This window comes from Salvelinus sp. IW2-2015, linkage group LG37, assembly GCF_002910315.2.
Source record: "Salvelinus sp. IW2-2015 linkage group LG37, ASM291031v2, whole genome shotgun sequence".
Classification (NCBI taxonomy): Eukaryota; Metazoa; Chordata; class Actinopteri; order Salmoniformes; family Salmonidae; genus Salvelinus; species Salvelinus sp. IW2-2015.
In genome coordinates this window covers 11,769,389-11,786,525 of record NC_036876.1, presented here as the reverse complement: position 1 = coordinate 11,786,525, position 17,137 = coordinate 11,769,389, and the positions used below count along the sequence as shown (strand labels likewise).

Sequence of the window (17,137 nt, the reverse complement as noted above, 5' to 3'; positions counted from 1 at the left end):
CAACACATGTTACAGTATGTACACAACAACACATGTTACAGTATGTACAGTACTAAACACCAATGTTACAGTATGTACAGATACAAACACATGTTACAGTATGTACAATACAACACATGTTACAGAATGTACAGTACAACACATGTTACAGTATGTAACAGTACAACAACATGTTACAGTATGTTACATGTACAACAACATGTTACAGTATGTACAGTACAACACATGTTACAGTATGTACATGTACAAACACAATGTTACAGTATGTACAGTACAACACCAATTTTACAGTATGTACAGTACAACACATGTTACAGTAGTTACAGTACAACACATGTTACATTATGTACAATACAACACATTTTACAGTAATGTACATATACAACAAATGTTACAGTATATACAGTAAACAACCACAATGTTACAGTAATATACAGTACAACACCAATGTTAAGCATATGTAAAATACAACACATGTTAACGTACTAATGTTAAGTACATACATTACAACACATGTTACAGTATGTACAATACAACACATGTTACAGTATATACAGTACAACACATGCTACAGTATGTACAATACAACACATGTTACAGTATGTACAATACAACACGTTACAGGATGTACAATACAACACATGTTACAATATATACAGTACAACACCAATGTTACAGTATGTACAGTACAACACATGTTACAGTATGTACACTACAACACATGTTACAGTATGTACAGTACAACACATGTTACAGTATGCTCAATATACTGCTCATTCATTCACATACACACCGCTACGTTTCAATGTTGTCTTCTTACAGGCAGGGAATATGCACAGCACATCGACACCCTTATGCTTGTGCATCTATTGAACATGATGCCAAATGTACGGAGAAATAGACATTTGAACATATGGTATTTTCCTTTGTACAATGAGTCATAAATATGTTAGTAAAGTGATACAGCAAAATGTGGGTGAGCTCAAATCAGTGGAATAGACATAGGGTGACCTGACATACTGTTTTCCGCCCACAGACTACTGAGCAAAGTCCCCTCTCTTTCACTGCGCAATTCAAGTTCTCTGTGTTACTGTCAAGGTAATCTTGGTCAGATGTTTACATAGTCTGTCCTTGAAAGATTAAGGCAATAATACGACCAATATTGTATATTTTCCCTTGGGCCAATCCAATGATCATTTACATTTTTTATTTAACCTTTATTTAACTAGGCAAGTCAGTTAAGAACATATTCTTATTTACAATGACGGCCTACCGGGGAACAACTGCCTTGTTCAGGGGCAGAACGACAGATTTTTACCTTGTCAGCTCGGGGATTTGATCTAGCAACCTTTCGGTTACTGGCCCAACACTCTAACCACTAAATGAACCACGAAAAATCTATTTCATGAGAAAAACACGTTGGTTACATATTAAACCTGTACATTTTCAAAAAGTGAGAGAATTTTGACGTACCTTGGGGCGTCCGTTCCTTTGTCCCTCAGCTCCCCATCCCAGCAAGGTGAGACATAAACCCAGCAGCAGTCCACCTGACATGGTCTTTAACGAGCCCATTCTTCAGACCCCTGACCCTCAGTAGGCTTACCAGTGTCCAGAACCTCACAGCGGTTGGTCCACTCACTCTGAACTAGCCCTGAGGTACTAGTGGTGGGGCTAATGGTCTACTTTGATACTCTGACGCCTGTTTTGGAGTGAGCCAGAGCTACGTGAGCCCGCCAGAGACCAGAGGGCAAACATGTCGACATCGTCAGCGGCTATTGATTTCCTGGAAAGTTGTTGCTTGTTTGTGTCAAACTGTTTGGGAGAGAGAGAGGGAGGGAAAGTGCAATGCAGAAAAGGAGAAATAGAGGTCGAGGAGGCAAAAGAAAGCGAGAGCAATAAAAGTGARGGGAAGAGGGCAATAGTAACAGTAACAGGGCAAGCCAACAGAATGCAGGACAAAATATTTCTGCACTCATAGGCTACCCAAGACCAACTTGTCAATATGTAGACTAAAGTGATTAACAGTGACTATTAAGAGAATACAGTACAAGAGATCCAGGCATKATTTTTATCAACTGATGAGATCGCAACTGATGAGTCCCCTCTGGCCGATGTGCTCCACCACTATCTCTCTAGCGATGGAGAAACAGACAGCAGTGTATGCTGGGTGAGTGACCTTAGTCGACCGATGGTTGTTTACCAGCTCAACTGAGACTGTGACTATTTGCTGGGAGAGCAGTGACTAAGTGTGTATGCCTTAGCTTTGGCGTGTTGGAATGGCAGCATTCCTGTATGGTTATCTGAGGCTGCACTGTGCTTTTAGGAACGGTACAGAGTGCCCCTCCCTTTACACCCTGCAACAACAGGAAAGCTATCACTGGACAAAAGTGTCAAAATATTTGATCTTATTGGTTTTACGTCACACTGTGTCCTGACATCTTGCTCTGACATTACCACCCAAGTTTTCACCAAATCTGAGAGGATTTCTTTAATACTCAAAAAAATACATTGTTATTAACTGTACATTTATGTGATACCTTGCTGTTTCAACTTTCTCTCTCCCGGACCTGCTGGTTCAACTCTCTCTCTCCCGGACCTGCTGTTTCAACTCTCTCTCTCCCGGACCTGCTGGTTCAACTCTCCTCTCTCCCGGACCTGCTGTTTCAACTCTCTCTCTCCCGGACCTGCTGTTTCAACTCTCTCTGCCCGGATCTGCTGTTTCAACTCTCTCGTCCCGGACTCTGTGTTCAACTCTCTCTGTCCCGGACCTGCTGTTTCAACTCTCTCTGTCCCGACCTGCTGTTTCAACTCCTCTCTGTCCCGGACCTGCTGTCTCACCCTCTGAATGCTCGGCTATGAAAAGCCAACTGACATTCCTGAGGTGTTGAACTGTTGACTCGCTGGTCATCTATGAATGTTGAACGTTTTGAAGAACGATCTGGCCTTATAATCTCCACCGGCCAAAAGAAGACTGGCCACCCTAGGTTTCTTCCTAGGTCCCTGCCTTTCTAGGTAGTTTTTGGGCTTTATACCTTTGGGGTTTTATACTGGGTTCTGCTGTATACACTTTGTGACAACTGCTGATGTAAAAAGGGCTTTATAAAATACATTTGATTGATTGAAGTTTCTTTAGTGATTAGCGGTTGAGACCACTTCCAGATCAGCACTGTTTACTCCTGCAGTGCAAATCAAATGCCCTGATTAACATTTTGCGCCAGTCAGCTTATGTCCTGTAACCAGACAGACAACCTGGATTCCATAGTTCACTAGAGAAGAGTCCAAGGGTTTTACACGACAGGGATAGAATATTGAGCAGTTCCTTTGTGCCACCGAGTGTCACTCGTCAGAGAGGATTCAAACAAGATGTTACTGGAAATTCACTTCTGCCTCAAGCAAAACTTTCATTAACCACCTCCTAGAAACCCTTTCCTTTCGTGGATTTAACCCAATATCTCCCTCTGGTGGAAAACTATGCATAATTATGATGAGCTTGTAGGGCAGGGCTGTCCAACTCGCTTCCTGGAGATTTTCAGTCACCCCTCTCCTGGAGATCTACTGTCTGTAGGTTTCAGTCCAACCCTCTTCTGGAGATCTACTGTCCTTAGGTTTTCAGTCCAACCCTCTTCCTGGAGATCTACTGTCCTGTAGGTTTTCAGTCCAACCCTCTTCCTGGAGATCTACTGTCTGTAGGTTTTTAGTCCAACCCTTTTCTGGAGATCTACGGTCCTGTAGGTTTTCAGTCCAACCCTAATTTAGCATATCTGATTCAGCTAGTTGTTGATTCAGCTAGTGGTCTTGAGCAGCTAATTAGTAGAATCAGGTGTGTTAGGGTTGGACTGAAAACCCACAGGACAGTAGATCTCCAGGAAGAGGGTTGGACTGAAAACCTACAGGACAGTAATCTCCAGGAAGAGGGTTGGACTGAAACCTACAGACAGTAGATTTCCAGGAAGAGGGTTGGACTGAAAACCCACAGGCAGTAACATCTCCAGGAAGAGGGTTGGGCTGAAAACCCACAGCACAGTAACATCTCCAGGAAGAGGGTTGGACTGAAAACCCACAGGACAGTACATCTCCAGGAAGAGGTTGGACTGAAACCCACAGTACAAGTATATCTCCAGGAAGAGGGTTGGACTGAAAACCCACAGGACAGTATATCTCCAGGAAGAGGGTTGGACTGAAAACCCACAGGACAGTAGATGTCCAGGAAGAGGGTTGGGCAGCCCTGACTAGGGGGAGAAGTCATGCATATGCAGTGGTGTAAAGTACTTTTTTGGGGTATCTTCACTTGACCAATGAAATATTTTTGACAACATCCCTGGTCATCCCTACTGCCTCTGATCTGGAGAACTCACTAAACACAAATGCTTCATTTGTAAATGATGTCTGCATGTTGGAGTGTGCCCCTAGCTATCAATAAATAAATAAAAACAAGAAAATTGGGCCGTCTGGTTTGCTTAATATAAACAATATTCAATTATTTATACTTGTACTTTTGATACTTAAGTATAATTTTGCAATTACATTTATTTTTGATACTTAAGTATATTTAAAACCAAATACTTTGTCTTTTACTCAAGTAGTATTTTACTGGGTGATATTCACTTGAGTCATTTTCTATTAAGGTATCTTTACTTTTACTCAAGTATGAMAATTCGGTACTTTTTCCAACACTGTGCATATGTTGATTTATTATGCATAAATTAACACCCCCCCTACAAGTGTAACAGCTGTATTGCTTGGTGGGGGTAGTACAACACCAGCTATTATGTAATATACATGCTTCAACAATCACATGTATAACCAACCAAAACTTCACCTTACAGATCTTTTTATTTCTTGTAGAGGAACAAGTTACACAATTATTGAAAAAAATAACAGCGCCTATTGTTTTGTCTCAGAGCAGATATTCAAATCAGACATGAGACTTCCTGTTGGGTCATCAGGTTAATACTTTATTTGTTTGATTGTAGCGAGGAGAAAGAGCGGGAAAGAGGTGAACAAGAGGAAAGTGTTAAAGAAACAAACAAGGGACTTTGGGAGAGCTGTGGCTACAAGCCTTTGTATCAAATCCAGACAAAGTTATCAGGCAACATTAAAACATTTCATATATTTGAAGAAGAAGAAACAAAACGATAACGTATTTGTGGACTCTAAAAACTATGGCACAGTATTTACCTAAACATACACAATACCAAACAGTTTAGCCACACCCCTAGAACTATGACCAGCTTCATAGCACATTAAGCCACAACTTTTCTCCCGGTTATTTGCCATTTTGATAAATCCACCCATGTATCATTTCCATTTCTTAAGCCATAAAAAAGGCACCTTGTCTGAAATCTGGAAGATCCAAACCATTTGAATACAGCTACGTTTAAATATACTGAAGCGGAGGCACAATTCATTTGAACTTACTCAACATAAATGTGAATATGTATATCGTCACCAGAATTCACTCTGTGTCTATTTGCAGACGTTTGGGTCAGTGATTGATCACCATGATGGCAAAAATATGTTAGAAGAAATGTATTTTTTTAACGAAACACAAAAACATGTCTATCTAGTGRAATGGCCTCGATGGGTACAGTATGGTGAGTCTTTACAGCTGGGTAGGAACGGGGGCGGGATCTGGGTAGAAAACCACTGAAAAAAAACACACAAAAAAAAACACAGGCTGTCCATATACAGTACCTCGAGGGATATACTGCTAAGAGGCAGATGCGTTTCGGTTTTCCTTTTTCCCCCCCATACAGACACACATACCAGTGGAGACTGCTGAGGGCAGGACGGCTCATAACAGCTGGAAAGGAGCTAYTGGCATGGCTTTAAACACATGGAACCCACGTGCTCCATCTATTTGATACCATTCCATTTATTCCGCACAAGCCGTTTCCACGAGCCTGTCCTCCCCAATTAAGGTGCCACCAACCTCCTGTGCTACATACAGACACACGCATAGAGAGACACACACACACACACASAGAAATACACACAAAAGGCTTGTAACCACAACCAAGTCGAGGCCGTGAGCCCCTGCAGTTGGTTACTCAGTGTTTCCGTCCTCCTGCCCGAAACGAACAGTGCAGCGGTTTCGTCACACACACACACACACACACCATACACACTCCAAAAAGAGGCTGTGTAAAGTATGCGTGTTTGGGGAGGAAAGGGGATAATTGGACAGCTCCCATACGGATTGTGAGAAATAAATGTGGCAGCTGCTCTGTTTTTAGGGGGTTATACTGCAGAACAAATACAAAACAAAACAGAGATGGKGAGCTGAGRKAGKGGGGKGGGGGGGRACGACAGAGGATGAGGAGCCATGGGAAGGAAAACGTGAGAGATTTTGGATATCGAGAATAATACAAACTGTTAGGAAGCGAGTGTTGCTCATGCTTTTGTGGATACAGAATCTAAGTTTCTTGACATGTTCCTAGGACTACTGTAAATATGCATACCAGACTTCATAACGGCTCTCCACACGCTATGTTTCAAGTCGGAAAAACTGAAACCCGTCTAACTTTATGCACTTAACCTCTTGACTAAGACAACATTCATATTCATAAGTGTACTCGAAACCTCTTTMATTTGCTGAAGCCACTTCTGTCTCGCTAGCAAAAGGTGATATAAAAGTCAAACAAAACAAACAAATGTAACGTACAGAGAAAGACATTACAGAAAAAGTCCCACACGACATCTGGGAAACTCCGAGCCGCACAACGGATGCTGCTACGCCCGGCCCTACAACGACGTCACCTTTCTCTGCCCCAGAAGAAGAGAGGAGCTATTGGGACACGAAAAAGCTGTTTTACACAATTGGGAGCCACTGTGGCGCCATCCGACTCGATTTCCGTCGTCCTTTTCTATGCCCTTTCAGTAAGAGGGGAGGGGTCATTTTGATTTGACCCGGAAGCTCCGTCGAGGGTACTGACCTAGGTGCGCCTGGCCTCTGTGGTTCTCTTTTAAAATCTCCCTCGCTCGCTCTTTCCAGATATCACAGGAATTGCCCTGCCCTGATTCCATCGCTCTGTTTTCCCTTCCCCACTCCCCCTCTCTTCAACCCGGCCTAGTAAACGGACTGTGTCTTTGTTGGACACCAGGAGGCATCAGGGGGAGGAAAAGGGCCACCGAACATTAAAAGACCGACCTATTCTTATTTGTTTTTCAATCCTTGGAAGAAATGAGATGAGTACAAGGAGAACAGGAAGTGCGTGGTCTACACTAACCCGTGTTTCTCGCCCAGTGGTCAGCTACAGCTAAAGTACATTTACAAATCAGCTACAAGACTTGTCAAGTCTCCCCCCTTTTATAGGAACTTTTTGCAGCTGTTTAGCGCAAGGTAAAAGCTAACATGAAACCCCTAAGCAGACTCATCTAGCCACTATAGTAACATAAGCCCAGAAGATCTGCCATTGTCTCAAGTACAGACTCTACTCCATCCATACGGTTAGCTAGCATTGCTACTTCGGGACCTGGAAATAGAAGAACTCCTTCTACTGAACTACGCACAGACCTATAAAAGGGCTATTCTAGTGTTGGAATGCTGCTGACACCTTTGAACCCCCATGGAATGATCAGCACGCAGATGGCAGACCGCAGCCGTACAGCCACTCGCATTCAGACACGCCAAACGAACAGAAGCCAACCCCAGCGTGCACAACTGCATAACTCCTACATGCAGGTCACKTTACAGCTCCCACAAACACCTGGAGCACACGGTCACATAAGCGATCGCACGCCACACACTCATTTGATGTCATTTCAAGCTGATCCCTTTCCTTCCCTAAAAAGCGTCCCCCTAGAGAGGTGTATTCGTGATCAGTATTATGCAGTCACTATAAAGGGAAGCAGAGTGAAACATTTTCACACCCTGTTAGCTGTTATTATTATTATTATTATAGATATTATCATAACGAGTCGGAGAAGACAATTAACCAAGCGCTAGTGTAGAACTAGTACGACAGAAAGACATGAGAACAGAAGCCAGAGGAAAGGAGAGGGGGATATCCGTCTGTAATGATGAATGTGTCCTTTCTTTCCTCACTCATCCTCTTCCCATCATCCTCTCTGCCGATTCAACGCTTAGGCTCTGATTGCTACTTTACAAAAGAGAGGCCGGGGACTGTGCAAGTGTACTCAGTAACCAAAGGAGATGATTCCACCCCTTCTTCAACCACAGGCCTGGTCATCCACTTTTAAAATACAATAAAAGTGTCACTTCTCTTTACAACTTCTACGGCTTGCCGTTGCTGCTGTCCCGCTGTTTTTTGCTGCTGCCGCCACCGCTGTTGTAGAGGCTGGGGTTGGCCATTAGGTGGTGTGGCACCATGCCAGTGTAGGGACCAGCTGCTGCAGCGTAGTTGAAGAGGGCAGGGAGGAAGGGCAGCGGCGCCACCTTGTCGTCCCCAGGGGCCATCATGTTCAGAGCCATGGGCAGGGAGGCCAGGTTGTAGGGGTAGGCCAGCAGCTGTGGCCCGTAGAGCAGATGGTACGGGTCGGGGTAGAAGGGCAGTTTGGCTAGGTCCCCGGTAGGCATCATCTTCCCCAACGGCCCGAAGGCAAGAGGCCCAGTTGGGTAGGACATGAGCAGGTTGTCCTCCTGCTTCTTGCCAGAGCAATAGCCGCTCTGGACGATGAGGGGCAGGGGGTAGTCCTGCATGGGATATCCCCTGGCAGTGACTTCCCCTCTGTGAGGGTCTCTGGATGGCACTGGGGAGTGGTCCTGAGGCTCTGCCTCGGACGGTGGGGGGACCCGTGGGAGCAGTAGGGCGTGGGCCGAGGGGCGGTCGATGCCACYGACCGACCCAGTGGGCAACTGAAGCCTCTCGGGGCCCCGTGTGCCACACATGGACTGGGAAACTTGGCGGTTGGCCTGCATCAGCAGGTCCATGGCAGTGGGGGAGAGGCATGGGGACATGGTGGGCCGCCTCTGCAAGGGAGGGTTGTTAATAGTGGTTTGAATGGGTGTGTGTATAGGGGACGGTGCGGGACTAATTGGCTCCTCTTTGGGTACCAGGAGGATCACCTCCTTGTCTCTGAGTTGCTCCTGTGGGGGGTGAGATGCCCCCCTAGTCTGCTGAGCCCTCTCCATCTCCCTTTCTCTCTGCCTCTCCCTTTCCAGCACTCTGTCCATATTCCTCTCCCTCTGTTTCCTCCTTTCGAGCTCCCTGTCCATATCCCTTTCCCTTTCTCTCTGCCTCCCCCTTTCCAGCTCTCTCTCCATATCCCTCTCCCATTCTCTCTGCCTTTCCCTCTCCACCTCCCTGGCTAGGATTGAGGACATGGTCAGGTCTTGTGCTTGGTTGGGACTGGGGCTCCTGGACAAGGGCGGAACCCTGACATCTTGGGCCACTGGTGAGTCCTTAAAACCAGCATGATGGAGGAGGCCAATCCCACATCCCTGCCTCAGTCCTTTCTCCACACTATCTTCCTCCCGCTTCACGCCACAGACCCCTCGGAGGGGCACTGTTGTCATAGCAACGGACGGAGGAGCAGCAGTGTGGTTGATTCTCATCTGCGAGGTCAGGTGCATGTTCGGAGAAGCGGTGGGTGGTCCCGTGACAGGTGCAGGGCTGGTCCTCCTGTGGCTCTGCCCCTCCAGACTCCTCTTCCTGGGGGTCCGGTAGTCCAGACATTCAGCTCCACTGCTCATGACCAGCACTCCCTGGAGGGCCGAGGTGCAGGAGGAGGGAGAGGGTGTGGGCCTGTTTGAACTGGGGATATCGGCCATGGGGATCTCTGAAGTGGGCTGAATAATCMGTGGACTGGGCGCTCTGTCAGGAACAGGAGTTGTGAGTTCATTGAGTTCAGGGCTGCTGCACAGTGTTGGAATACGGTGCTCTGCTTTCACTTTGCTAGGCTGGCTCGCACACTGCTGTGCCTCTATGCCCTCGCTACTATGCTGTGGTTCTGGGACAGGGTAGCTGATAGCTGGGATAGACTGAACAACGGGAACATGGCCATTCATGGTGTCTAGGTCTTTGCTAGCAGTGCTAACTGTAGTCTCTGCTGCTGCTTTTGGCTCTGGCTGCGTCTCCTCCCTTTCCCTCTCCGGGGAGCTGCTTAACTCGTGGCGCCTCACGTGGCGGTTTAGCGCCGAGGATGTCTTGCATACCTTATGGCACTGCGGACAGGTGTGTCTCGCCAACGATCTCCTACTTAGGCGACTTGGACTTCCCTTCCCTAGTATAACCCTCTCCCTCGCCCTGTCTACTTCTGCCAGCTTAGTCTCCCTCTCCATGCCCTCATCTCTGGACTGAGGTCCCGCTTGGGGTGGCACGGACAGGGGGTCGGGGGCTTTGGGGTGCCGAGTTCTCTGGTGATCCTCCAGCTGGTCCCTGGAAGGGAAAGGAGCCCTACAAAGGAGGCACACAAACTCCAGCAGGTGGCTGAGCTCATGTTTATCCCGCTTCCTGGAGCTGGAGAACCAGCGGCCACACGTATCGCACTCCGACGCGCTCCCATCGGACCAGGGCCGGCGTTTTGTGTCCATAGGGGAGACTGAGGTAGCCAGAGGGGRTTGGGGAGAAGCCAGGGGAGGATCAATAGTCTTAAGGTGGGCCTCCTGGATTTCTTCCTCCCCCTCTTTGTCTTTTGAAGGTATAGGGGAAATACTGAGGGATTCAAGTACCTCTCCCTTCTCTTGCTCTATGTGACCTTTCACCTCCACCTCATCCATCGTTCCATCCTCCTCGTCTTGCTCCTCTGCCTCCTTATTTACATGGTCCACGATTCCCTCGGCCCTCTTCATAAGCCGGAGGGAGCGTTTGTAGTGCAGTTTGGCCTGCCAGTTCTTTGCTTTGTGGACGTGCGGGGCCTTCCTCTTGGGTTTGTAGGAATAGTAGGGCCTCCAGAGGTTGTCCTCATCGTCCTCACTCTCCCCCTGCTTGCGCACCTCCTGACGGAAGTAGTACTCTCTGATCTTGCCCGGGGCTATGGGACTTTTCTTCCTGCTCTCCCCATCTCCTCCTCTCTCCCCCTCGGCTCCGATGCTCGAGCTGCGATGGGAGCGGTGTTTGTGGTGATGGTGGTGGTGGTGGTGAGAGTGGCGAGGTTCCTTGGTCTCCTGTGGGGAGGAGTATGTCCTTTTGGCTTTGGAAGGAGGGGGGCTCCTGTCCCTCTTGAGGTCCGTCTCGGAGATACTGCGCTTGACCATGGCCTCCTCGCCTATCCGCACCGTGATCTGACACAGCGGCCCGGCTCCTTTGCCCTCTGACCCTGTGGACGACTGTTTGGCTGAGGAGCCGTCACTCTTGCTGGACTTATGATGGGACCTACCCATCTCTGATCTCCTCTCCGACTCCTCTGAGGCGTCTGAACTGTCCACTAATTTAGCTCTCTTCCTATGGCTCTCCGTACTTTCCCTATGCTTTTTAACAGGCYTTGCACTGCTCTTGGGGAGTGTCTGGCTGTTGCTAGGTTCAGGGGAGGGACTGCTCAGGGGGCTTTTCCCACCCCCGGAGGTGACCTGGTTGCTATGGACAATGACGGATGACACTGCTGTGCCATGCACTATGACTGACGGCTTGGGGTGGCCGTACGTGATCACGGAGGACAAACCCAACTCTGGGCTACCGCCGACCTTGGGAGTTTTACCTCGGTTGCCAACGGATACCTTGGAGCTGCTGCCACGACTACCTACCTTCTCGGACGCTGCCTCTCTGTCAGCTACTCTCCCTAGGGCCATGCCTGTTAGGGAAGGGAGCCGGATCTCTCCCTGCTCTAGAGCTACTGTGAGGGGGAAGCCGGCAGGGAACTCTTCAGGGTCAGGCTTCACACCCTTGGGTAGAGAGCCACTGATGAGGCTGCGCAGGTCACCGGGGTCCAGGGAGTCGGGCAGGCTGCAGTCCAGGGGCAGAGGGACGGAAGAGGGGTCAGAAGGGGGCAGCTGCAGGCCATTGGCCAGGGAGTCACTGTAGGTCTTGTAGGGTCTCTTCTGGGAACGCATTGGGAGCAGGCGGTAGAACTTGAGCGCGTTGACCTTCTGCTTGTAGCCGCCGTTAGCCGTCTTCTCGCTGGAGATGAGGCCCGGGCTGATGCCGTGGAAAGCCTTCTGGTGGGTCTTCAGGTTGTAGTACGTGGCGAAGGCCTCCCAGCAGAAGATGCACTGGTAGCGTCGCTCGCCCGTGTGCCACACCTCGTGCTTGGTACGGTACTCGGCCAGGGCGAACACCTTGTCGCAGAAGTGGCAGGGGTACTTGCGGCGCCACGAGTGCACGTTGGAGTGGCGCTTGAGGCTGGACAGGGTCATGTAGGAGCGCTCGCACACCGAGCAGAAGTAGATGACGTGGCCGTCCACCACCTTGACGAAGTGGTCCTCGTCCCCCACCAGCTCGGACACGTCGCCTTCGTGTCGAACCAGGAGACCTCGCCCTTTCTTCCCTTTGCCAGGCTTCATATCTTCCTCACCTGCACCCAGAATCTGTCCACCCTCCACCCTAACCTCCCCTTCCTCCAGGGGCTCCTCTTTTGGCTGGATGGRGAGAAGGGGGAGGCTAGAGGGGATGGCCGGGGTCAGAGCGTGCCTGCAGGAGGCCTCGTGGGACTGCAGTCTCTTGTTGTGGATGAAGGCTTTGCCACAGTGCTGGCAGCTGAGGGCCCGGCCCCCACGGTGCAGCCGCATGTGGGCCGTGAGAGATGAGGCKGAGCTGAAGAGGCGGTGGCACACCCCACATATCAGCTCCGCCGTGGGGCCATCTGGGGGGGTGGAGGAGGAGTGAGGAGGAAGAGGGGGTGGGAGGAAAGACTCAGAGGGGTGAGGAAGAGGAGGAGGAGGAAGGTGGAGGGTGGGCGGGTGGAGGTTTGGTCCAACTTGTGGGCTGCCCACCCTCCCTCCTTGTTTTCCTGTTTTCTCCTTTCTCTCTGTGCCCTGCCTCCCCTGGCTCTGATAGGCCACGGCGCTCAGGTTGAACAGGATCTGTGCAGTGTCTGAGGGGGAGGCTGTGCCATTGGTCAGTCTGTGACCCTCCCCTGGGTAACCCCCTATAGGCCCATTGGAGGACCTGGGGGTGAACCTGTGGAACTGGGAGTCCAGACCGGCTTTGAAAAGAGGTGGGRGGGATTTGGTGTCCTTTTTGACCAGTGCGGTAAGATCCATGGGAGAGGAAGAAGAATGGGAGGAGGAGGAAGAGGACGGAGAGCTGTCATGTCGGGGCTGTTTAAACGGCCGCCGTTTGTCCGTGGTGGCCAGTTTCCATGACGACCCCTCATTGGACCCCTTGGAGCCCGAGGAGGAGTGTCGGCAGCGGGGGGGGGACATGGCCGAGGAGGGGCGGTGGTTGTGAATGGTGAGGGCGGCGGGCAGGGCGGCACTGAGAGGGAAGCTGAGGGTGATCTTAGCGTTCTCTGGGCCGTCTGCCCCATCATCCATCATGGCCTCCCCTGCTCGGCCCTGCCTGCTTTTACCCTTCATCTCCCCTGGTTCCTTCTCCTCTTCTTTAACCAGGTGGGTCAAGAAGGGCACCCCGAGGCTRAGGCCCGCCTCTGAGAGAAGCCTTTTCCCCTTGTAGTGCCGGCGGGGGACGTGGGAGGTATAGATGAAGTTGAGCAGGTTGGACAGCACTCTGGACTGGAGGTGAGGCAGCTCCAGGACTCGCTCAGCCCCCCAGAAGAGGGGGTTGATGGCGGGTGTCCAATACTGGATCCGAAGGAGGTGGGGAAGACGACAGCAGCAGCTGGCGGAAGTACTGGCTGCAGGCGGTGAACTTGGCGTCGCTGTCGGCGACGAGGTCGACGTCACAGAAGAGGGCGGGCCCGGCGGCCAGGTGCTGCTTGTTCAGGCGCAGCAGGAAGAGGCTCGCGTGGACAGGGTCGCACACCTCCGGCTGAGGAACCATGACCAGCCCTCACAACCTGAGAAACAACAAGAGATGAGTGTTACAGCTAGAATGGATCCCTGCAGGCATTTTGTAAAACGCTGTAGATAACCTCTACATTTTAACGTATAATACCAGAAGAAAAACTACATTCTCCTTCAAATATTCCACCACGCTAAAAAAAAAATACTAGAAGTAGCATAAGAAACGCAATAAAACATCAAAACACAATGTTGAATGCGCCGAGCTGTCTGTTTGAACTACTTAGCAAACAGCTCGGACACCCATGCGTACCCCACAAAMAATGCCACAAGAGGTCTCTTCAAAGTCCCCAAGTCCAGAACAGACTATGGGAGACGCACAGTACTACATAGAGCCATGACTACATGGAACTCTATTCCACATCAAGTAACTGATGCCCRCAGTAAAATTAGATTTACAAAACAGATARAAACACTAGGAACTGCAGGGACGGTGAAGCAACACACACATAGGCACAGACACAAGTACACATGGATTTTGTACTGTAGATATGTGGTAGTGKTGGAGTAGGGGCCTGAGGGMACACGGTGTGTTGTGAAATCTGTGACTGTATGTGATTTTATTAATTTTAAAATCGTATAAGCTGCCTTAATTTTGCTGGACCTCAGGAAGAGTAGATGCTGCCTTGGCAGCAGCTAATGGGGATCCATAATAAATATAAATACACATTTAAAAAAGGGAATGGCGAGAGGAGGGAAAGAGAGCTAGAGGGTGGACTGTGTGGCAATGCTGGTTTAGATTTCAGCACGCAGAGACGGGAAAGGCATTCCAAGGATCCATCTCGGCTGTACCACAACATTCCCGTCGCCTAATTGGAAGGCGTTCAGATTTAATCAAGAATCCCCGAAATAGAGTGTTGACTTACATCCCATAGCCCTGCTAACTTAGAATAGGTTCCCATTTGGTGGGGGGGAAAGGGGGGGGGGGGTGGGGGGGTGATTCCCATCACAGCCTGCTGGCCCATTCCTGGCAGTGGTCAGAATTTGCTGGTCATGACTCTAACCATTATTTGTGAAGGCAGAGGGAGGGGAGCCAGAGAGGGTAGGGTGGGGGGTTGTGGAGGATTTTCCCCCCGCCCACTGCATCCGGTTCTGTCGCAGTTAAGCTCGAGAAGACGAGCAACGGTCGACGGGGCGCTTCCCATTTCAATTCTAATTTGAACGCYGATTGCGGCGGATCCACTCGCCTGCTATCTATTCATATTCAGCTCGCAGATTCGCAATAGGCAATTATTTTGTTATTACATATTTAGCACGGGCCGTTCTATGGACTCTACAGATTGGGGAAGATGGCTGTAGAGGCCTAATGGTGAGGCAAGAAGAAAAACCCTCAGTCATGCTTTTCTGCCTGCGTTTTCAAGCAGCAAGGCAGGCAGGCCTCTGTAAAATTCCACAGGCAGCCCTGAACAGGCAGAAACTAGGTCAGCACTGTTATTGCAGAGGGAAGAGGAGGGAGAGAGAGAGAGAGAGAGAGAGAGAAGGGGAGAGAGAAAAGGGCCAGGCTGGAAACAGAAACGCACAGCACACACACACACACAGCAGTACAGACAGGCAGACAAACACAGACACGCCTCCATGGGCACAAATGCACGCAACCATACATACAGGCACCAGCAAGCACACACACGGCCACAAAAACAAACTACTGATGTCGCGGATGGCCTTGCTTATAGAAACACATGCAAAACAATGGGGTGAAGCAGAGGAGTACCCCGCCACAGAGAGTCTGTATAGGTGGAATGAACTGAATAAGCAGAGCTTTGAATTAAGTGGATTAAAAGAAAAAAAGGGAAAAAAAGCAGGAAATGGTCACACCACGCACACACTAAAATYGGATCACATGATACGCAACGAAACACAGATAAAGTCTCACAGCATTGCTCTTTATTTACCCAGATACACAGACGAACACGGAGACTACGCGGATTAGCAGGAAGCGTGCACAGGGCTAAACGTAGATACCTGGATGTTTACTGCGCTGTGACAAAGCATTGTCATGCGGGAAACCCCTGATATTAGACACCAGCTACTCACAGGCCAACACAGCGTGAAACGACATGAGGACTAAAGACGTCACGATTTCATCTGGTGCGCCGCGAAGGGAAAATTAATCTGCCGCCCGCTCGCTCTCTCTCTCTTTCTTCATCTCGCTGTGACGCACACAACCGCATCGCCACAACCAGGGCCTTGAACAACAAACTGGCCATGCGTGACATGGGGGGGCTTCGCACACACAAGAGTACACACCCTCCCCCCACACACACACACACAMACACRMRYACACMCCCYMCMCCCACACACACACACACACACACACACACGAGTACACACCCTCACGAGTACACAGCCTCCCCCCACACACACACACGCAAGCAAGCGTCTGACCCCCAGAGTGCCAAGGACCCAGCCTCGCCCCCTAAAAATAACGTGCCCTTTCTGAAGTACGGTGATCCGCTCAAACAACCACGTTCGCTGAAGGAATGTGTCTATCTGCGCTCGCCGTGCTGCGGGAAAAAAACACAAACAAAAAAAAAAAAAAATGAACGTGCAGGTACACTTGTTGTGGGACAAATGACTCACTACGATAGGTAGAAGAACATTAGCCAGAATCACATCCGCGACAGGAAGTTGGTCAAAGAAAACCTTCAATGCTACACTCCAGGGTCACAATGACCACGTTACTACTAAAGTAACTTGAGTCCTAATCAGTTAGTACGCAATGGCTCCGACTCCATCTCCTTCATGTGTAGAGCCAAGCCATAGATTAGTTACTGCAAGAGACTGGTGGGTGGGTTTCAGCTAGCAAGCAACGGAGAAATGTGTGTGTGTGTGGGGGGGGGGGGGGGGTTAGTTTGCTCGTTCCGCACCGTGAGCGAGTGGAGTGGGGTTGTGGAAATAGGAAGGTGTCGGTTGGGCTCTGCCTAGTGTGGAACGGCCAGCCAGGGGGGCACCAGTTGGGCTGTGAAAAGGGGGCTGTCGCTGGAGACAGAGACTGAACTCTCCACAACCCCCCCCCCCCCAGCCCAGAAAACATGGTGGAGCCAGCCAGATGGGGCAGAGGGAGAGGAGGCGGAGAAGAGGGTGGACTGTAGTACCCCCCCAATCACTCAGTGTAAACTGTAGTATCTCTACGATTTTGCATGCCACTCCACACACCAGCTAACCTGCCCCAGGTTAAAAACACCACACTCGCCATGGCCTGTTAGCTACCAACCCAGAAGCGTCATTCCTGGAATTCTGCCCCCTGTAATTGAATCATGGGAACCATTAAGGAGAAAG

At 49.7% G+C, this 17,137-nt stretch overlaps 2 protein-coding genes across 2 annotated transcripts in view; both read right to left on the bottom strand.

The window, feature by feature from the left end:
• shbg (sex hormone-binding globulin) overlaps positions 1 to 1,697 on the bottom strand; it is a 14,474-nt gene extending 12,777 nt beyond the window's left edge. Inside the window, exon 1 of the mRNA XM_023982249.2 lies at positions 1,474 to 1,697. Coding sequence (XP_023838017.1) covers positions 1,474 to 1,572 — 99 coding nt within the window. The 5' untranslated portion in view covers positions 1,573 to 1,697. The remainder of the gene's footprint in view (positions 1 to 1,473) is intronic.
• Positions 1,698 to 4,934: 3,237 nt separating this feature from the next.
• On the bottom strand, positions 4,935 to 13,777 carry zbtb4 (zinc finger and BTB domain containing 4; the record flags this gene model as incomplete). The annotated part of the gene is made up of 1 exon (XM_023982086.2): positions 4,935 to 13,777. A coding segment is annotated over one exon (5,541 nt), but the record flags the coding sequence as incomplete, so codon positions are not given.
• Positions 13,778 to 17,137: the final 3,360 nt, after the last annotated feature.